At 39.4% G+C, this 22,826-nt stretch overlaps 1 protein-coding gene across 5 annotated transcripts in view; it reads right to left on the bottom strand.

Annotated features, from left to right (window-relative positions):
- The window catches only part of LOC146514103 (uncharacterized), a 43,806-nt gene continuing 20,980 nt past the window's right edge, over nt 1-22,826 (bottom strand). For 3 of the 5 annotated variants that reach the window (XM_085168331.1, XM_085168330.1, XM_085168332.1), the window contains one exon: nt 1-1,025. In XM_085168331.1, coding sequence (XP_085024457.1) covers nt 836-1,025 — 190 coding nt within the window. In that variant the 3' untranslated portion in view covers nt 1-835. Of the gene's footprint in view, nt 1,026-14,167; nt 14,252-20,143; nt 22,377-22,826 lie in introns of those variants that run through there. The other 2 variants (XM_085168333.1, XR_014875330.1) reach the window with 2 other exon arrangements.

Below are 22,826 nucleotides of genomic sequence, written 5' to 3'. Positions count from 1 at the left end.
TGGTAAAATACTTTTATTCAGCAGTAATCCATATCTGAAATATAGCATCCAAGCAAAACGGCTCTGACATATACAGAACTCAACTCACCATTCTCTCAAGTCATATATGCCTTTATTTATGTAAATATGTTGATTTATTTGCTCTTCTGTGTGTTGGCATGTGTGCTGTATGTGCATGTAGACACATGTAGTGTCTTTTTTTTATTTTCATCAATTACATTATAATAAAACTTTTAAATACAGGTCATAATAATTCTCTCGCTCTTTCTTTTTTTAAATGTCTCTGGATATAAAAGCTGGTGTTCTGACCCTCATTAGTCCAGTAATGAAGATAAGTCCTATTTCTCTTTATCTCTTTGCCCATAAAACTCTGTTCATTACATCATTTATAAATATGCTCCATGGTATCTGCTATACTGCCGCTCGTGCTGTGCCCCTTAGCCGCCATATATTCTTTTTATATCTCCTAATTGCTTCCTAACCGTGAGTCATATTATGGACTGAACTTTTACTTTTATTTGACTTCAGCACTTTTTACTTCCCTGCACCGGTGTCAGACCTGTGAGCGTTGAAGAGGCATTTTAAAAGCAGTAACAACATGTGCCTCCCAGTCAAACCATTATTTTAGACTCCAGCAGAAACAGCTTAAATTGTAACCTTTGTAGCGCTTTCTCCACCCACAGTTGTACATTTGCATTTTAATCCACCCGTTCATTTAACATTTGTTCCTTTAAACAAATCTCTGCAGGTAATCTTTTTTTCTTTGTTTTTTTTGTTTTTTTAAGATCGTTACTCAGTGCATTATAGTATAAAAATGTCTCTATCCTCTCGGTGTTCAGAGGAACCAGAAGCACTTCTTCCGGTTCTTCTTGGTAGTGGCAGGGGGTCGCACTGGTTGTGGGGAGTCCTGTTGGTGAGGTGTCGTGGGCTGGGGTGTGGGTGTCTGTGGCGAGCCTTCTGGAGGGTCACCCACCTTCCACGTGCGTACAACCTGCCCTTCCTGCAGGCGAAAGTCATGCTCTACACTGGAGATAGAAAGGGAAACGGAGGCAGTTCAGAAAAGTGTCCGTAATTCACATTTAGACCTGCAATAACTGACTTGATGGCCATGTGGGGGCAGCAGAAACAACCAGTGAACGCAACATATGACCTCTAAAGTTGGCTGCACGACCTTGATGGCAGTTATTTGGAAACAATACAAAACTCACTTGCTGAGGTTTCATAAAGCAGAGGGGAGCTTGCCCTGGCCCCCCCATGGGCTCGTCCAAATGTGTTGTGCTAAATTACACAACTGGTACTTAAACCTTCTTTAAACAGCGTGATTTACCGGAAAGAACGCGTATGACAAAGCATCAAACTGAAGCTAGAAGGAGGTAATGAGACCCACATCTACAACTTCCTCACAGACAATAATGAATCTGTTGACAAAGTGAATCAAGCGCTAAAATGCTGAGGATGGCAGAAATGTCGCAGCACCAGCACTGATCCCCAGGACTGCAGTTGACACGCGCTCCAAAGGAAAAGTCAGCAAAGGTGCATTGTCAGTCACATTCAGGTCACATGACCGTGCAGCTCAGGGGCTTGACCGCGAGAATGATACGTGAACTCTGATGCACCTCTGCAGAACTGTAAAGGTAAAGGTAAGCAATAATAAATGAATGCATGCGCAATAAAGGAATAAGGACAATATTTGCTTACTGAATTACTTTTGTCAGCAGTTACATGTTGGGTAAGCATTTCCCCAATGAACTGATTCTTCCCACCCCCCCCCCCCCCCCCCCCCCCCCCTCTTCTCTTCTCTTTTCTTTTTTTCCCCCCATTTTACTTTGCTGCTATTCTTGCTTATTATGCAGTGGCCTAGTTAGATGGTGTTTCTCATCACAACACAGATGCTGGAAATAAAGAGGACTCCCTCATACATGTGGATACGATGAGAGAAGTGCTGCAGAGGAAGTGAGGAGCACTGAGCTCAGCAGCAGCAGCAGAGGCAGGAACAGCACCAGCAAGGCCAGGAGTTTCCAGGCAAGAACAAAGAGGGCTATTGCATTCATATCCATCTGGCTTTGTAACTCCCACTACCGCAGTCACTCAGCCACTCCACTCTGGATGGCCCACTGGTATTCTAACGCACAGACACAAAAAAACAAAAAGGAAAACAAAACAAACCTCCCAAAATACAAATGAAACATCAAACTCCAGACAGGAGCACAACACAGGTAACGGGTGTGAGTGTGTAAAAAGAGCAGTGAAGAGGATTTCTTCCCTCGTCGATATTTACAGCAGGTAAAAAAAAAAGTCACTTCAACTAAAGCCCTTTGCGACAGCTTGGACTGCTTCACAGCTGGAAACAAACCTCCAGAGCTGTGTAAAATGAGCCACTAGTCAGTAGAAAAGTACGAGATGGAGACTATGTCTCTATCTGTCTCTGCCAGTTTTTATTGCCCTAAAATGAACAGAGTAAATAAAATGCACCATCTTCGCAGTCTCCCTGTTTGTACCAACATACAGCTCGGCTCCCCTATAGAGCTCCCCAGTGGCTCTTGTCTTGCTTCTGCTGCGTTCCCTTCTTGTTTATATGAATAGCCTCGGTCGACGGTTCTGCGTGATCAAGGCGCATCGTAGGGAACTGTCCACCCTCAACCTTAATTACTGTATCTGCACACTGAGCCCACAAACTGTGGCAGGCAGGAATCTGTGAACCTAACAGCTCTTTCTCCGTGCTCCTCTTCTGTCCTCCGCTCACGTCTTTGCAAATTTTTAGCTGGAGGCTGTGCCCCGCCACACCTCCAGCCCGTGGGCAATTAGGTGTGTTTTACACACCGTACCATGATGGCCACGCTTTTGAAGCAGCGCGGCAGACTGTGAGCAGAGCTGAGGGTGTTCTTATAGTCGTGGAACTGTAAGCGATAATGTGCGTGTGCAGCCACACTTGAATTTAAAGTGTCAGGAATGATGGCGATGATCAGATCTGATCAGCTTTATGGTGGTAATCACCCACATCTGAGCTCGCCACAATCTCTGGACATTTACAAAAAGATGAGAGAAGAAGCAGATTTACATATGGATGCAGTCATTTTACAGGGCATATAAAATTAGTACATAGCACTGTTCGGTATAATTGTATTACATAGATACACAAAAAATGTGTTATTCAGTAATGAATAAAGGAAAGTCTTCTTTAATATGCATATACTCGAGTTAAGTAAAGAATGGTTACATGTTTTTGTTCTTTGGGCTCTGTTCTCTAGCACATTCCTTCTGAAATACAATAATACAGCATCATAAGTGCCGTGTTTCAGCTTTAATTTGTGAAGGTTCACATCAGACAGTCTTTGTTCCAGGCTCTTTCTTTCTTTTTTCCAGCCTGACCTTTTTATTGACCAGAGGTGTGCATGTCTGTTGTGAAACCTCGTAGGCTGTCTTCTTTTGATCATTTCCAGATAATGCATGACTCACTGTGCAGTCATAAAGGGCTTGTTCTTTGCCGTGCTAATGATTCTCTGTTTTTGATTTTTGTGTTTTTGGTTTTTTTCATGTTTTAAAGTCTGATTTTTACTTTTATTGGCATGGCCAGTTGAGTACTTCTTATACAATAACAATCATAGCCTTGCCTCTAACTTTGTCTCCAAACAACCTGAGCTGTCCCTCTGATGTACTCATTTCTAATTTTGTCCCTCTTGGTCATTCCCAACAAAAACTCTTAACATCTTGAGCTCTGACACCTCAAGCTCTGCCTTCTGTCTCTGTTGTCAGGGCCAACATCTCCAAACCATATATCAAAGCAGCTCTCACAATGTGAGATCTACAGTGCGTTTTGTTTATTGTTTTGTTTATTGTTTTATCACTTTGGCAGTGTGTTTGAAATCATTATCATACTGAAAGTTGAAGATGTTGCTAATCAGACACTTGCACAATGCATGATGGATCAAAAACCATATTGCATTAATAATTCCATACATTTTGACAAGATCCCCAATGCAACTAGCTGAAGTGGAAGCCCAAACCATGACATAGCCTCCACACACAGGTGTGTACCCGACCACTCAACCTTTGGCAGCTGGGATAGACTCCTGCACTCATGGAAACCCTTAAACTGGATATGGAGTTAAGTCATTGTCTAAGGAGCATCTAAAGAAAGAAAAGCTTCTGAACTTCTTTAAGTTTCCTTGAAGACTTTTCACCTCTCATCCAAGAAGCTTCTTCAGTTCCAAGAGAAATGTAATATAATGGCATTTATTAGTGACCAAAACAACAGACATCCGAGTTTCTGTGTCAACATCAAAGCCCGTCGAAAGTCAACTGAGATCACGTAAAAAATATGATATTTCACATTGTTAAAGTGTAAGTATACCGTTCATTCCCACTGAGTGACCTTACTTTGCACATGCTGGTCCAATCCTAACAGATTTATTGTAGAAGCTGCCTTTTATAATCATTCAGTTTGGGAGACAGTGACCTTGCCCAAGAGCACTACCACAGCGCATCTCTACAGGGGATTGAATCAGCAGATTTGTAGTTACAGAATTCAAGGTTGTTTCCATCAACTACTTGAAAAATTAGCAGCAAATTAAGTAGAATGATTGAAATGTTCTTAACAATTTTATTAACACTATCAGACTATCAGTCGGATGAAATTCCAGTTGGAAAAGAGGATGATACTTGGCTGCGTGTTTGACACTTTCTGTAAATGAGTGCGTTACGGAGTCAGGTTGAATATGATTAAAAAAACAGACAAGGTAAAAATAATATTTTATAACCACATTTTAAAAATATATATATAGGCATAGAGATTGGACACTACTTCATCTCTTTTTCATCCTTCTTTCTATAAAACATTCATTCAAGTGCACCAGCAGGAGATCATCATTCCTTCTCTATCTCTCCTCTGTGGTTTTGCTGAGTAGTGGTGGAGAGACATTGGGCAGAAATATAGCAGCGTGAAGGCAATCAACTCGAAATATCTTTGCAATTTTCGCTCCTATGTACTGAATATCCCTCAAGAAAAAAGAAAGAAAAAGCCTGAACATTTCCTTACGACAGGGTTTGATGAACAGGCAGTCTCTGTGTGAGAGCCAAGTGTTGAGCCACCACACCCACAGATGCAAAACAAAAGATAAACGTATATGCACACACACACATATACACTCTTACAAAACCTTGATACCTACAGATAATCTGTAATATTAGAACTCAGGAGAACAGGCTGCACCATGAGGTAATATTGTTGTGAGATGGCCTCATCATCTGCTTTGCTGTCACAGAGTGTCCCAAACTGTGGTCGTTTACTTTTAAAGGCCCCTCTTTTCCTTTTGTATTAACATTCAGATTGAACTGCTTTGAAATGGGATATAAACAGACAGAGTGTTAGGAGTGTCCAAGGCAGTTGTTTGAATCTAGTATTTCATTCTCCCTTTTATCCAGCCTGGTGTGATTTGTTGAGCACGTCTATTTCAGTAAACCATTAACTATGATGAGGGATCTTGAATTCAATCTTTCCCAGACACTGACCCATGTACTGCTGCTTGTATATGTATATACTTTTACAATATTGTGTTTGACCCACGTTTCTGGTGTAACTACACCACATGTCCGTTTTATTTTGTTTTTCTCTTGAAGCAGAGAGTAACGTAATGCTTATAATTAATATAGGAACTAGAGGTGTATTAAATGGGAATATACAAGATCTTCGAGTCAAATGAATGACAAGCACAAGTATCTAGGATCATCACTTAAAAATACTGCATAGAAAGTGCAATTGAATTTTGCAAGGCTGTAATAAGTAAGTAAGCAAATAATTAATAACAACAATATGATGATACCAGGTTTTTTAGCGGATGATCTAATGTTGCTGGCGATGGGGCCGATGTCAGTGCCAAACACTAGATCCTAAGTTTTACTACAACTGATATGGATGAAATTTGAATACAACCGATTAGCAATGGCAGAGAAGCATTAATTGAAGTAGGAAAGGCTGTTTCTGTTGTTGGGCTAAACAGAAAAAGCATAACTGTGTATCATCTGCATAGAAAGAACAGGTGATACCTTTAAATCTATTTAATAGATGGCCCAAAGGTAACACATATAAACAAAAAAGAATTAAGCTCTGGTGAGGACAGCAGATGAGGATGAAGGATGTGTCCCACAAGTATGATGAAAACTATTTGAGACCAGTCAGTAGGAAGTCAATAGTGAAGTTTACTTAAATAGTACTTTACAATATAAAATAAGATACAACAAATAGAAGTGTAAAAATATGCCTAACAAGCTCTGATCAGCTGACCTTTCAGACCTCATGGTTACATACAGATGTAGCAGTTCACCAGTATAGGTGGGCATCTGACCAGTGATCACCAGCGCTCTAGGAGTATAGAAGTTTCCATGCTCAAATGTCCTCTTGGTACTGGATTTCTTCCACTATCATATGACTGTAAGTTAACTGTGTGTTTTTCCCTCTTTGATTTTATGTCCTAATAATAATATTATATATAATGTAATAATCTACAGCCCAATTGTGAGCAAGGCTGTGGCGATAAGTCATGTTTAAAAACAAAAGCTTGATTAATTATCATCACAGATGCTCATCACCTCCACGCATTTGGATTTTGAGTCAAATTTGCCAGAAAGAAAACAGACATAAACAAATACAACATAACAGCATTGTTTCTATTGTTTTCAAATTCTCTAGAGATATTACAGTGGAGTATTTTGACCAAGATCATCGTGATGTGAAAATCTGATATCGCAATCTCTGCACATGCAGACAGACAAAAACATAAACACCTGCCAAAATACTGCAAACCATTTCTCACCACAGCAGGTGTCTCCGTGACCACATGACCCCCCGCCCCCTTCCCCCAACCACCACAGACAGAGAGAGAGAGAGAGAGAGAGAGAGAGAGAGAGAGAGGGAGAAGCAGGTTTGTAAGCTGAAAACAATATACAACTACATGAACGCAGCTGGTGATAGCACCAGGACTCTACAGTCACGCTATCCACAACGAAAGGCCGCACTATCTTTTGAACAACAGAAAATTTGAGCCAAATTCTATGAACAACTTGCTATAATGATAACAATGACCCTGTTTTAATTTTGGATGTGGCCATGCTAAAATCTTTTTAGTAGCACTGAACACAAAATAGAGCTGAAGCTGATGGATACTGAAGTGTAATGTGCTATGCACACCATTTTTATTGTATTTATGGATTGTTTTTAAATGCTACTGTTTCTGTGAAGGCCCTTGTATTTTGAGTTCAGAAGGCTATTATAGAAAAAAAACAAAGTAAATAAAGTTTATTAATCTAAAGTCTTATTTTTGAAATAGCTTTTTTTTGTAGGGGGGGTCCAAGAGACATAAGGTGTACAGTGGTCCCTCGCTATAATGCGGTTCATCTTTCGCAGCCTCGCTGTTTCACGGCTTTTTTTTTTGGTGTAATTTTGCATGCTTTTTGGGGTTTTTTTTTAAACAGCGCATTGTGTTCTGCATTCTGATTGGCTGTAAACCATTGTCAATCACCTCGTGCTGTGTCTCCTGTACAGTACAGAAAGCATTCAGCTTGTCAAATTTATCTAAGTCTTCGATCGCTAGCTGTGTGACTCTGAAGTGCTGTACTGTATGTTTGTAAGTTTTCTCCAACAATACCCATTTATATGGGTATACCCAATACCCATTTCCGTGACAAATGTCGATGAAACATTTTGCATTGTCAAAGGCACGGCTGCCTTTGGTTTTATTCTATAATACTGGACTTATTTCTCTAGGAAGGTTTGAACATTTAGAGTTTAAACCATAGAGAAAAGTGTGAAAATGTCCAAGCTTGTTGGAGAAAAGTGTATAAAGTGTGTAGTGAGGGGTTTTACAGCCATAAAACATCTATAATAATTGTAAAAAAATAAAGTTGGCCACTTAGCGGATTTCACTTATCGTGGGTTATTTTTAGAACCTAACTGATGAACGAGGGACCACTGTACTTACATTTTTATTCATCTTGATGGGGTTTTAATTGTACTGAAATACCTTTGTTGTAAGTATTAATGAAATTATGCACCGTGATGCGCATTTGTCATTTTGATTGTACACATTAATTAAGCAACAGCCAAAAGACAGACATGAGGCAGGATTCACATGGACATATTCCCAGCAAACATGGGTGAAACCCCAACATCATGTCCTTCATCAAAACTGGACACAAAACAATAAAAAAACGGAACTGTAGATGGACAAGTGTTGGGAAAACACAAGTTGTGTCAGACTGTCTCTCATAAAGTGAGAAAAATAGATCAGATTATTGCAAAATAAAGGAAGTAATGCGTTAGTACTTTTTAACAACAAATCTGGTTGCTGACTACTTGTGAAGGCGACGTCTTGGCTAGCTAGGTGTGTGTTTGTTCATATAGAACAAGCTGATTATTCACCGCAATGATCAACTTCTTTGACATTTTGATGCTGAACTACAAAGGCAACCACATCATTCTCTTAGGATATTTGTATAACATTGATTTGGTGGTGCTTCAGCTGAATTACTGATCTTCTCTTGACTTGTTCACAATAAAGCCTTACTTAAGGCACATGCCGCGGCTAACTCCTCTCCCATCCCGGAATTTCTGCAACTTCCATTCACCTCCCACCACCGGCCATCCTTCAAACTGCTCAGCCATCGCTGGATCTGCCCTGTTGGACTTCAATTTTGTCCGACCTCTCCGGTGTGCTCGCCGCTTCTGACCTGGATTGGGACCTCTGGGAATCGCACTCAACGCAGACACCTAAGCACGCTGAGACGCGCCTCTGTCAGGGACAAGGAGACTAAGAGCTGGATGGTATTGTTAAACACAAGGTCGTTGGTGAATAAATCCTTCCTCCTCCCTTTGCTTGCTTTCTTACAGATACTGTAAGTAATCTAGGTGTTTGTCTGGATAGTTCACTTAAGCTGCATAAACAGGTTTCCTCAGTGGTTAAATCTGGCTTCTTCCAATTGCGCCAAATTTCAAAGGTCAAACACTTAATACCATACAAAGAACTCGAAAAACTGATACACGCCTTTGTGACCTCCAGATTAGATTATTGTAACTCTCTCTACCCTGGACTCCAGCTCGCTCAGAATGCTGCGGCTCGTCTCCTAACCGGAACTAGAAAGTTTACTTTCAAATGCCTAAATAACCTTGCCCCTGAGTATCTCACCGGTCTCCTCAGTCTCTATACTCCCAGCCGTTTTTTACGATCATCTGGTCAGTTACTTCTGGCCCAGCCCAGGCACCGTCTGAAGACTAGGGGTGATCGTGCCTTTGCCTCTGTAGCACCAAACCTCAGGAATAGTCTTCCTGCTACCATTCGTGCCTCTGACTCTATTCAATCCTTTAAAGCACGCTTGAAAACGTACCTATTCAACCTGGCTTTTCCGACTCGCTAATTCTCACCGCTCATTAATTGCTTTATCGCTACTCATTTCTCTGGATAATCATGATTTCTCCCTATCTCTACACTACTTATGCTTTTGTTTGTTCTCTGTTTTCTCTATTTTACCTTGTTTTAATGACTTTCTGTTCAGTGTAATCATTTACCGTTATTCCTTACTGTGAAGCACTTTGGTGTACCCCCTGGTTTTAAACATACTATATAAATAAAATTGTATTGTATTGGTTATTAGTACTATCATTAGTATTATTGACCAGTTAGCCTACATTAGTAGACTAATTGCACTGTAATGTTCAAAACTGGCTGTGAGAAAAGCAGTACTATAGTTCCAAAAAGCTATCATTACATTTATGCTTTATTTGTCTATAATTGGTACACACAATAATTTGAACCACTTATATGCATTCACACCTTTCTCACAAGTGCTCATTTAGTAAGTAGCAGCTAATTGAGTATGATGACATTAATATAAATTGAACATAGTACATATACAGACACTGGTTTGGTTTAGAGAGTGTGGCATTTCAATCCATAACTCCTCTGAAGTTAGTCTCTGCATCTCAAGACATGTAATAGGGAAAATTTAAGAAATGTCTGGCATTTGAAAACAACATCTTCAAATAAGCATCTTGGGATGGAGGACTTTGAAACTAAATACGAGCTTCAAATAATTAAGTAATGATCATGAGAAATTGTTTTACATCTAAAGATAATGAGACAATTAAGATGAGAGCTCAAGCATGACAAGCAGTCTGCCAGGTTACAACCAAGTTTTGTTGCTGTCGTCAGATTCACTTTATTGACAGCTGGATGAAACATGTTTCCTCTGAAGGCCTGAACTGGGGTTGATCCCAGTGTAATCACAAAGCTATCCGAGGAGTTTTTGTATTGGACAGAAACACAGTGACACCAGTAAATTCCAGACCTTAATTTATCAAACTCAAAGAGGTCTGGAAGAAATCTAATTAAAAATCTGAAGATACAGCAGGCTTCACTAACAAGATAGCCGACTCGGGCAAGAACCAGCTGAGACGGATGCCTACAGCAGACTGAGACTGGCTCACTGAAAGGAGACTGTGTGACTGAACAAGAAATGAAAGACACTGGATACATGAATAATACCTCAGGGACACATCATCACAGATTTATGCTGTCCATGATAGGGTTTGACTCTATAATTATGCTAATCATAGGATGCTAAATGTCTAAATGCACGCCATCAGCACTGAGATCACTTTACAGCAAAAAACGTCTTTGCAAACGACAGAGCAATATGATGTATTGAAGCTATTTGTATTTGGATATGAATGTGACTTTTTTCAAGGTCGGCACATTTGGCTGAATAACTAAGTGCTGAAGTTCTTGGCAGCAATTCAGAATAAACAAAAGCAAACCTGTTGTGGATGTTTTAACCTTGTGCAACTTTAACATAATTCTCTATCCTCTCTATAGCTTTTCTTTCACAACTCAAATAATGAATACCCAATATTTACATTTTTATAGCAATTACCCACACAGATTTGACTAATGTGACCTTATTAGAGACCGCTGGCACTTTCAAAAGTGCTTTGTTTTTCAAAAATCAACACACAGCTAATCCCAGTGAGAAAAAAGGATCCATCTCACCTTGTTTGTATTTCGCTTCATGTGCATGAATAAGTAACATAAACTGTTTTTTATTAAAAAGACGAGATAAAGTGTAAACATCTAAAATGTTTAAGTTGTTGGGTTTTTTTTAAAATCCACTGCATCTGCATGGTGTTAAATAAAGAGCAAGTCAGGTTAAGATTGATTGGTCAGGAAGCATAAGCTAGGGATGAAGAAATGAAAGCAGCTGCTGTCCAGGAGCTTACAGAGTTAGCCTCTATCAGCTTAAGACTTGACCCGCTACTGTAGTCTAAGTCTTAGTGCTTTGTTTACTCTGTAGAGCTCATTGTACCATGGGATGATGGTGTACAAAGTGTATAAATGAGACAAAGCTTTACATACACTAAACCATCAGCCAAGAGTGAGGCTGGCTGTTCTTTGCATTCATGGTCTGCTCTGTGGGAAAAGAGCTGCTTGCTGTGAATTCACATTCATTACTGAATTACTTTGGGAGGTCACTGTGCATGCATGCTGCTATCACCTAACTGCCTCTGTCATGAGCTGTTTTGAGCAACTCGATTATTAAATGTAGCATAACAGAGGAGGTGAACTGTAAAGCAACACAGCCACCTTACAGGCAAAATGAAATGACACCAGAATTTGCTCTTTATAGAAATTAAGTTATGCTAACTGATCCATCATGCCTATAGATGTTATAACGTAGCCATCGCTATGTTACCCAATGGTTTGTGAAGGCCTGTTTTGAAAGTTTGAGATGAGTGTTTTCGACAACAACACTGGTGTTTTGAAACCAATTAATTATTGGCTAACAAAATTGAATTAATGTTTTATTCACTATGATGTGAAACTGATTGACCAAACTCATCAGGAAGGTCTTTACAGAGGTCAGGGCAGAAGATGTTTCCCCAGATATAGCTGTCGTGCTCTGATAACTTTTACACATCCAGCTGACAACTCTGATATATTCTTCAGAAACTCTTTGTTTACTCACTGAAAAACGAGTATTTGTAGCTGTGAATGCTCCCTACCATTTTCTAAAGACAAGAACAATGTCTGGTTCTGCTAAATCCACTACATAATTTGACCAGCTATAGTTGCCAAGCAAATTACATTTAAAATGATACTTTCCTGTAGCTTCTATGGGCTAAGTCACTCATTTTGGGTCACACTGAGTTAGAATTAGGTCTATTTTATAAATCTTGGTCATGCCATGCTTCGTTGTCTGTATCCACACATTCATTGACTAATTACTTGTCTGTGACAATCAAACCCACCCCCATTTGTCTCATCTCAGTTCTTGAGGTTACAAAGCTGCACTCCAGAAACCAATGAGTGATGCCACAGCAGCTATATCCATCTTTTACACTTTCTATTCTTCCACTGTAGTTGTGCTAGCAGCCCATTCAATTCATTTTAGTTCTGAGCAGGTATAATTATACTAAGCAATTTTCCTGAAAAGTCATGTTTACAAATGACCGTGATAACAACAGAAAGACAGAAAACGTATAAGACAGAAAACAAAAGTAATAAGTCATGTAAAATGAGGGTAATTGTGGAGGGTTAGTTAACAAGTAATCTTATTGTTATAAGGGCAAGCAAGTCAAGCACTGCTTGCCCACTGAACTCTAAAAACACACAAAGTGAAAACAATCTCTTTCCTTTCAGTTCACCCAGTGTCTTGTCCCAGTTTGCATCTGTCCTTTAAATTACTGCCATCTTATGGCTGCAGTTGGCTATTGTCTTTAGAAGTTAGTTTGACTTTGAGTTATTGGAATCTATAGTTTCTGTCATTTTCATGGGCATATTTGTGTCCCATTAACACAGACTTGTGTTTTGTGAGCTGAGAGACAAACGGCATTGCCTGTCATGCATATCGTGAATAAACCTCTGTTTTCTGTTCGTTTAATACACACAGACAGTTGACCAGCATATTAAATAAGCTACTTCTGGCTCTGCTTCTTTCACTGCTCTGAGATTAGTTATAATCTGTGTGTTATTATACACATGTGAAGATATGTGTGGAATGATAGTTAGCAAAAGTGAAGTAACCAAGCAAATTACTCTGTGATTGAGCATCTTAACAAGCAAGATTTGTCACGCTGATCACCTTGACCACAATGTGTGACGTAGCAGACTGTTATTAGTAGACTGTTATCATTAGATTCAAATGATGGAGAAAGGACACAGAGTATGATAAAAAGTTGAACAGGTGCAGGGTTCATACATGTTTGAGATATCACTTGATTCACCGGAAGTACCAAGTTTAACTGGCTGTTTTGCTACTGTGTCAACATACCAGTTACACTGCCACATTAAGTTTTCATTTATATTTTTAACCACGTGTAGATATTGACAGTCAGCAATGTCACATACACTATATGGACAAAAGCATTGGTCCACATCTCTTAATCTTTGAACTCAGGTGTTTTCAGTCCCACTACCAAAATTAAGCACCTAGCCATGCAGCTTTTTATGGCTAGGTGCTTGAGCAGTGTAAAAGTCACCATATGCCACTGAATATAAGGAAAGAAAGAATGAGTACAGCACTTTTCAAGTGTATTATACCTTAAAAGCTGGAAGAAACAAAAAAGCCCTGAATTCCATCACAGACATCAGAATAAATGGATACTGGGAGTGGGGGGGCTTTAATGGTAAATCTTTCACATGTCTGCACTTTGCCTATACAGCACAATTTCTGGACAACTGAGCAGGAAAGTTGGATGGTGGATGTCATTTCAATTCAGCCAAGCTGTAATTCTGAGTATAAGCACAGCTTCAGTGTGTAATAGTGGTCAAACACAAAGCAGTGTAGATTTGTGTTGATATGAGCTGAGTGCTGGTATTGAGAAAATTGGACCAAAATTTACTGCTCAGTCTCTCTGAGCTGTTGTGGGCCAAATTTAGTGCAGCATATGTGATGAGGCGTGCTTACCCAGTCTGTCCTAACACTCAAGCCAGGATTTTTCTTCAGCACCCGCCTACAATCAATACTTATCCAGAACTCAGCAATGTTGCACATAAAAGAACTGCAAAGTTATCTCGTTGCTCCAAAGGTTTGTCCATAACATTACCACAACACAGCAACTGTACAGTAAGTCAGCTGAGGGGGAATTCAAAGGCATAACGTGATGGCTGGTTGCACACAGTGCCAGTTTGTCTTCAGCAAGGCTGAGGTATTGAGTGATAGCTGCTGGAGCGGAAGGCTCTGATGGATGAATGGTGATTGAGGAGATCTGAAAGATAGAGGTGTGATGGCATGGTGGCAGCTTGCCACTTGTCAAAAAAACCCAAAAAACCAACTAGCAGTTAGGATCAATCCATCTTTATATCTGTCATAGCCATTCATAATCATATACTATTTTAGTAGCTTGCTCTGCATAAAGGGGTGTGGTTTTGTTGCATCAACATTTCAAGGTAATGAAAGATTGCGGCTAAGATGAGCTGGAAGATTTGTGCACAGCTGCAGCTAATATGGATTATTAGCAATATTTACTTCACTTTTAGACAAAGAGGATTTTTATTTTGGAAAAAACAAAAATCTCAGCCATATTTGACATGCATAATCCATTTGTTTTATGTCTTTTAAAAGATAAAAAAGTATCAGATATTAGATTTGATGAGTATTTTAAAGCATTCCTGTTGTAAATACACTGAATTAGTCCATTCATGATGAAGACTGTGAAAAAGATAGGATCCTTTTTTTTTTCAGAAACAGACTAAACCCAACCAAAAACTCAGGGTGTGTGTTTTATGACCAATACAGTTATTTTAAGGTTGGATGCAATTCTGATAGATTGTGTCATTTAAGGTCAGGGTTATGTTATACTGAAACAGGAAAATGAAGGGTTCATTGTTCATCAACATTGCAGCAGTGTGTTTCTCGAATTAAACAGCAATAGAAAGTGTGAAACCACTTAATTCCACACTACTGCTGGGATGCTATTCTGCTACATGCGCTGCAGACAGTGCTGTAAATAGGTGGAGCACAAGCTAATGAAAGCCAATATCCCGATATAAGACATCTATCGTCCGATAACGATATAAATCACAAAAATTTAACATTTTCTGTAAATTCTGTGAATCTCGAGCAGCTCGACTTGCATGAAGTGTTTCCAGCTGGGCGCTGTGTACCTGGAGTCGAGTGTTTTAACCGATGCATGAAACGATACATTTTTAGACATAAGTTGTAACGGCCGCCGTTTTCTTTGTGAGTATTTATTACACGGCGTGCTGCGGGGAAAAGCCTGTTCTAACGTTTGAGTCTAAGGTTTATTTTTTAGGACCTGACGGCTCTTTTTTGCTTCTCATCCGTAAATACTCTGCATCTTTCACGTGATTCGGTTTATTTTGAAAAGTCTCAACAGGATCTTGAGCTTTATTGTGAAAGGTTCATGTGGAAAATAAACAAGCGGACACGTGATGGTTTTACTGTAGTGATGGTAAATTTGATTCTTTTTACTGAATCGAGTTTTAATGAGTCACTCACCAAAGTGAATCGGTTTTGAGTCATTTGATTCACTGAGTCAGTTGACCAGAGAGTGCAAAAAATTTACATTTTCACTCAAACTTAATTTGTTTCTCTTTTCATGTAAATCCCACTGCTAAGATGAATGATTCTAAAAAAACAACAACTATTTTATAGAGCAAAAAAGAGCAAAAACATTTCTAAAATTAAGCAATTTCCTATCAAAATTGCTTAATAAACATTTATTTTGTTTATTTGTATTTTATTAGTATTTTCCTTAAATGTGTTAAATATATATTTTCTCATCTAAATGTCCACTGAGCTGTGAGCCAGGGGGCGGTAATGCACCTTAACATTGGTTGCCAACCAAGAAGAAGAAGAAGCTGTGAGCCAGGAGGGAGGGCGTGAGTGAGTGATTCGTTCGCTCGCTCTATGATTCAGCACAGGAGGGAGGGGGTGAGCGAGTCCTGAGTGATTCGCTTACGCTTACGATTCAGCACAGGAGGGAGGGGGTTAGTGAGTCCTGAGTGATACGTTCCTCTATGATTCAGCACAGGAGGTAGGGGGTGAGCGAGTCCTGAGTGATTCGCTTACGCTTACGATTCAGCACAGGAGGGAGGGGGTTAGTGAGTCCTGAGTGATTCGTTCGCTCTATGATTCAGCACAGGAGGGAGGGGGTGAGCGAGTCCTGAGTGATTTGCTTACGCTTACGATTCAGCACAGGAAGGGAGGGGGTGAGTAGCTCAAATGTGCTGTTAGCATGTTAGCAGAGCGATGCTACTGTGAACCGAGGAGCTATTTTCTTGATGTGAGCTTCTACTCAGGGTTTTTTCTTCCAGTTCAGAGCAGAAATGCTTTTGTTAAGAAACTGGCTGTTGTTCCCCCCCCCCCCCCCCACAATTTTAATTATAAGCTAGATATATTTCTACTAAGCGAATTAGTTTGCTAACAGAAACAGGGATGAGTCAGTGAGTCAGTTGGGCTTGTGAATCATGATTCACGAGTCAGTAAAGTGATTCTCGAGTATTGAACGATTCGTTCACGAATCGAACATCACTATTTTACTGTCCTTGTTGCTAATGACAAACACAGGCGCTTGTCCGTCTGTTGTGTGGTTATATTAAATATAAGAGAAAGAGAGAACTTTAAGAAATTAATATAGCCACTACAGTGACCATCAAAACGATGAAAAAATATTGCCGCAAACAGTTTATTTTGCGACACCATGAAACAAACGATAGCGTAAAATTAAATGATAGACATTTTTATATGGTCTTCCGATATATATCGTTATATCGAACAGCCCTAACATCAATACCAACATATCTGTCCTTAACCAATATTGGCCATTGATATATGCATGTATAAACACCTTTACACATACATCTAAGCTGCTGTTATGATTTATACTGACCCATGACCAGAGATGGGCGTTACTGTAATCAATTACTTTTTTCAAGTAACGAGTAAAGTAAATGATTACTATTGCAAAAAAGGTAATTAGATTACTGTTACTTTCCCGTAAGCACGCTGCGTTACTGCGTTACTAAAACCGCGATTCTTTTGCGAGAGTGTCTCATGACAATGACGTAAGGAGTGTGACGTTCGTGGCAACAGCTGTGTGCAGATCAACAATGGATAATATATCAAGTGTGGGAAACAGTATGACCCTGCAGGGTTTAAAGTGTGGAAGTACTGACCTTACTTTGAGTTTGATTCCATAAAAAGTGACAAAATCATTAGCGTCCGCTGCTCACTGCCTGGGAAGAAAACTTCTTTTTACAGCGAAGAAAAAACCCCTAAACTTCCAAACAAGCACCGACAGTATGTTGCCACTGGAATGTGAAATTCACAAAGAAACTCCCAGATCCTTCCACTGATCGCTGCGGCACCAGGGCAAACCTCCGCCTGCCGCACTCCTGCTATACAGGTTAAAATAGAGCAACAGGACCGCTGAGTCTTTGATTTTATTTATTTTCTGCTGTGTTTTACGTGCATCTATTTGGAAGAGTGAGTGTAAACACAAATAACTATTTTATATGCTGGAATATGCAGAAAATAGGTTTAAATGTTAAACAAATTTCTTCCATTCAGAGAATGTTGCATATAATTTAATGTTTGCTTGATGCATAAAGTTAAAAGATTAAAACTAATAAAACTAGTTTCAAAAAGAGACTTTTTCATTTGATTACATTTTATATGATGGATTATGCAGAAAAAATAGAATCGGCTGAAATGCTTATTGCTTTATTACCTATTCAGGTTGTAAATATTTTTTTTTTAAAGTAACTAAGTAACTAATTACTTTTGAAAATAAGTAATCAGTAAAGTAACGGGATTATTTTTTGGGGGAAGTAATCTGTAATTAGTTACTGATTACTTTTTTCAAGTAACTTGACCAACACTGCCCATGACTCACACTAACAAAAGTAAAGGTAACTACTGCGAGTAAAGGAAGAAGTGAGATGATTTAGGAATTGAGCCACAAAGGGCTCATGGAGACGGTTGGGGCAGATGGCTGGGTAAGCCAACACTGGATTTTATCATGGAACATAATGTTTTGTTTCCTGCTCCAAATACAAGATTTTTTTTTTATACTGTTACTGTTATATAACTTTAGCATATTTAACTTTGCAACCATGATGCTCAAGGTCATTTATTTATAAGAAAACCTTTGCTTCTTTCTAAATCCAGTCTTCACTAGATGAAGATTTGTGAAAAGCAACCTTAATGGGCATTCAGGTTGGGAGGCTTCAACCCCAACAACGTGTTTAATAGACACGCTGGTCCACTGTGTTCCTTTCAGGCTTTTCCTCTCCAAAATGTGAAGTTGCAGAAGTTGCTTAAAGCTGCATTAATAGCAGAAGGACATTTTTTATTTCAAGTCAATCGATTCTGACGATGAAGGACCCTGGAATATACTTAATAAATTTTTTGCTCACTATCGACTTTGTGGCTTTAAATATATTATCTCCCTCTGCTGGTAATGCAGGGAGATTACCAGCAAGAGATTTACCCTGCTGGTATTGCACCAATTGCATGCACTAATTCAACTTCTGCATGCGTATCCATTTCATGTTTTAAAGAGGCAAAGTGTGAAATGGACCAGCGTGTCTATTACACGTTTTGCCGTGATACTGGGCTGAAGGATTGTTGCACTAACAGAATTGGCTGGTAGAATATGCCAGTTGATTTTACATGAAGTAAGGCTGATCAAAATGGTGAAGCTGTAGTGTTACTTTAATAAAAATCGGCTCTATAGCATTGTTTTTCATCTTGTCTTCCAGAGTTTAGTTTAGGAGAGGTATAAACATATTTGTCTGTAATGAGAATGGAGATCACGATCTACTGATGTTTAATTTCTATCATGCCCCAGAGTTTATGTTGGAAGTGAAACACCAACCAAAGGGATATTCATACAAATTGCCAACTCAAAAACAACACTATAATGGGCCTATAAAACATTATACACTGACTTATTATCCTCAATCAAGCAGACAGTTACCACTTATATCACCCAAAATAAAGTGGTCCCCATGAATACTATTAGAGCAATGGAAAAAAGAATTCCAGAGTTGGCATTTAGCATTTAATATCGCATCTATTGATCATATCTGATAATGACAGAGGCACAGTGCCAAAGCAGGGAGAAGATTGAGAGTGGGTGCTAGTGGATGAGCTTTAGGGATCTAATTTAGCTGTGGGTGAGATTCTAGCCTGATTATTATTTATATGACACATCATCCACATTAGGCAGAGCTTCCCTGTTCCACATGCCACTCTTGATCTTCCTCTCTCCTCCCCGTTTCAAAGACATGGCACAATGGTGATGGGCACCATCTGGCACTCACTGTTGGCACAAGTTCGGTATGTGATTAGCAGCATGAACAAGGGTTTTCGCTCTCCTGTTTTTCTTGGTGTGTCTCTCACCCTTCTGTTTCACACCCAGGTTTATATTTGTCATTTCCACACACAAACAAACTCACGAGTGGATGGATACACATTTGTAAGGACATAAAACAATTTTATGCTTTCGCATCTCCTCTGAATGGTCTGGGACAAACATGTTTTCAATGTATGCACTATGAACACGTCACATACCACGGCGCCTTTTCTGACCTAGCTGTAGTGTTGTCAGCAGTTCAAGATAAAAAAAATAAGTATGTAGAGCCAATAATGCTCTTCATGTCTATTTTCTTGTTTTCTCACTGTGAAAATCTCGTGCTCCAGCTGGCTGAACATTTCGACTGTGTAGATTCATATGAATGAGATTGATGCCTACAGTGTGTTTTCTCCCTCTCCCCCGCGAGATGCCTGTTGATCCATGGCTCAGCCCTGAAGTAAAGATGGATTACTGCAGAAGAACTGCCTGCCTTGCCCTTTACACATTTCACACACACCACTTCTCCATTATCAGGCTCATCCACGGGGGGAAGACGTGCACATGTGCGCACACATGCCCCAACATCAACACAGGTCTTAAAGCTCTGATGGGGTTGTTAGCAAAAGGTCACTGTCAAGACTCTGACAAATCTTTCTTTAGAGAGACAAAAACGTGTCATATCCAGTTACATTCGCAATATACCAGGTATCAGCTTTTTGTTGTCTTTCTATCACTTTCCATTTACATGTCTCTCTCTGTTTCTCTCTCTAGTTTCCCCCCCCCCATTTGCTTATGTTGTACAGTAAAGAATTCATGCTTGTATGTTTGGATCAATTTCCCATGGAGTGCCCACAATCTGGATGTAAAAGACATCCATAAAATCCAAGCTCAGTTATTGGCAGTTTAGATCAGGAGGCACCTGGATGCTGGATATTGACAGCTTTAGCCTCAGGATTCAGTTAAAATTGTTTTGACTGGTAACTAAATTATTTTTGAATATATCATGTCTAAGAGCTATTCTGTTTATTTATGGCTCGCCCAACTCCAGCCTTTTTTTAAAAGGACATGGACATTTCCATAAAACTGGCAAATACTACAGATTCCAGAGGAATTGTATTAAAGCAGAGTTAAGCCTGCTTCCAGAGACCATAGCCAACTGTGGCCACAAGATGGCAGTAATTTAAAAGATGGTGGAAAACACGCAATGAGAGAAACAGAACACCGTTTGACATGCAAGGCTTGCATTGATAGTGTTTTATAATTTTCACTGGTTCTGATAAATCCTGTTTTCTAAGACATAAATGGGCAATATTCACACTCACTGTTTCAGACGCTGTTTACTACTTGTCTATGTTTATCAGCAAAATGGTCTTTTACACACAAAATTACACTGAACGTGAGTCATCTTCTTGAAATAATGAAAGGTAGAATAACATCTGATGCTGCAAAATTAGTTGGTAATAAAGGAAACTTTATTTAGTGTGATGGAAGTGAAACATATAGGATCAAAGGATGTCACTGACTCACATATGATGGGATATAAAATATATTCGAGGGTGAGCTATGCAAGTGAAATCTGAAATATCAACTCGTGCCCAGGGGTGACAAGCAAATTGCTAGATAAGTGGATGGACCTTAATTACATCTGCCTGCTGTTTGGTGATGAATAAGCAGGTGTTCATTGGGTTGTAGAGTTTTTTTTCTGAAAAAAAAAAAAAGGTGTGCGCTGCAGTTGTTGACAGTGCTTTGACATCACACCAGAATGTTAAAAAAATTGTGGACCATAAAATAAAATAAACAGTAAAAAAGAAAAAACAAGCAGAAACCTGCCACGAGACTTTACAGTTTTTTACATTTCGGACCGTAGGCATGTTAGCATCAGCAGAGGAAGCTCTGTCTCAGTCGAGGGTTCTTTACACCATCTTTGAGGTCACAAATCACAGCACTAGTACTACATTGCTCCCGAAACTGTCACTGCTGCCGCACAGATGATGTCACGGGACTGGAGGAACCCCTCAAAATAAGGACCATTCACTTAAATGATTGCAGACTTGGCCCTGCAATGTAGAAGCAAATCAGATTAATGGTGGAACAGATGGAGTTTGCTTGATTTGTGAGACTGACGCTGTACGTGACAGTCAAGTCTGGACGACGTCTGCTCACTCTCTTTTACACAAACACACTCAGGTCCCTCTGTCACTAAATTATACTTTGTATGGTTTATGTTTCATAAAAGTAGGTTTTGTGTTTCATCTTCCTCCCCGCTTTGCTCCATTGCTTCTTCAAGTACAGATGCACTCTTTTCCTCCTCCTCCTCCTCTTTCTTCCTCTCTGTGTTTTTCTCCCCTGAGAATTCATTTTATATTCTATTCAGTCAGGTCTTCTCACTCCCTGTTATGATAATGGAAGAGAATTGTCAATGTTTAATGAAAGCCTTGAGGCTACATACAGGTTCAGACATATCCTTGTGTACGTGAACATAAGAAGTTCATCTATAATTAGTTCACGCATCACTGTGTTTCAAGGGGAGCTCTGTTAAATATGTGCACATCGGGGTGCAGATTTTTTTGGGACAAGTGTCTACTGATTTGCATACTGCATGTATAGTGCAATTGTTGATTTGCCTCAGTAAACTGTGCATAGAAACATGTTGGGGTCATGGTTCATTTATCTATTGAAGGGAATCCAGTGCTGTAAGTAGCAATTGTTCCCACTAAACACCTCTCTGATGTTCCTCTCATCCTTCTTTCCTGCTGCTGCTATACCCAATCCAGAGTTGCCAGTTTGCACCACTTCACCTCATCCCCATTTAGGTGTGAAATGTATTTATATTCAAGGCGGGGAGAACGGAGAAGTGGGGGCAGAGCAGAGGAAGTGACACAAGCAATCTGTGGGAAAAGACGCCTCTTTCTGATGCCTGTAAAATAGCATATTCGTCTGGATAAAAGCAGGACAATGAGAAGCTGTCGGTAGCTATGGGCCACGGTTAGGGACATGTGAAGAATAGTTACTTTACTGATTACTTCTTTTCAAAAGTAATTAATTACTTAGTTACTTAGTTACTTTTTAAAAACACGATTTGAATAGGTGATAAAGCGATAGATCTGTCAGCCCAATTCTACTTTTTCTGCATAAGCCATCATACAAAATGTAATCAAATGGAAAAGTCTCTTTTTTTAAACTTGTTTTTATCAGTTTTAATCTTTTAACTCTATGCATCAAGCAAAAATTAAATTATATGCACCATTCTCTGACTTGAAGAAATTAGTTTAACATATAAACCTATTTTCTGCACATTCCAGCACATAAAATAAAATATTTTTTGTGTTTACACTCAGTCTTTCAAATAGATGCAAGTAAAACACAGCAGAAAATAAATAAAGTCAAAGACTAGTGGTCCTGTTGCTCTATTTTCACCTGTAAAGCAGGAGTAGGGTAGGCGGAGGTTTACCCTGGTGCA

This window comes from Neolamprologus multifasciatus, chromosome 7 (assembly GCF_963576455.1).
Source record: "Neolamprologus multifasciatus chromosome 7, fNeoMul1.2, whole genome shotgun sequence".
Classification (NCBI taxonomy): Eukaryota; Metazoa; Chordata; class Actinopteri; order Cichliformes; family Cichlidae; genus Neolamprologus; species Neolamprologus multifasciatus.
The sequence above is the reverse complement of the archived record's forward strand: the minus strand, read 5'-3'. Positions and strand labels throughout refer to the sequence as shown.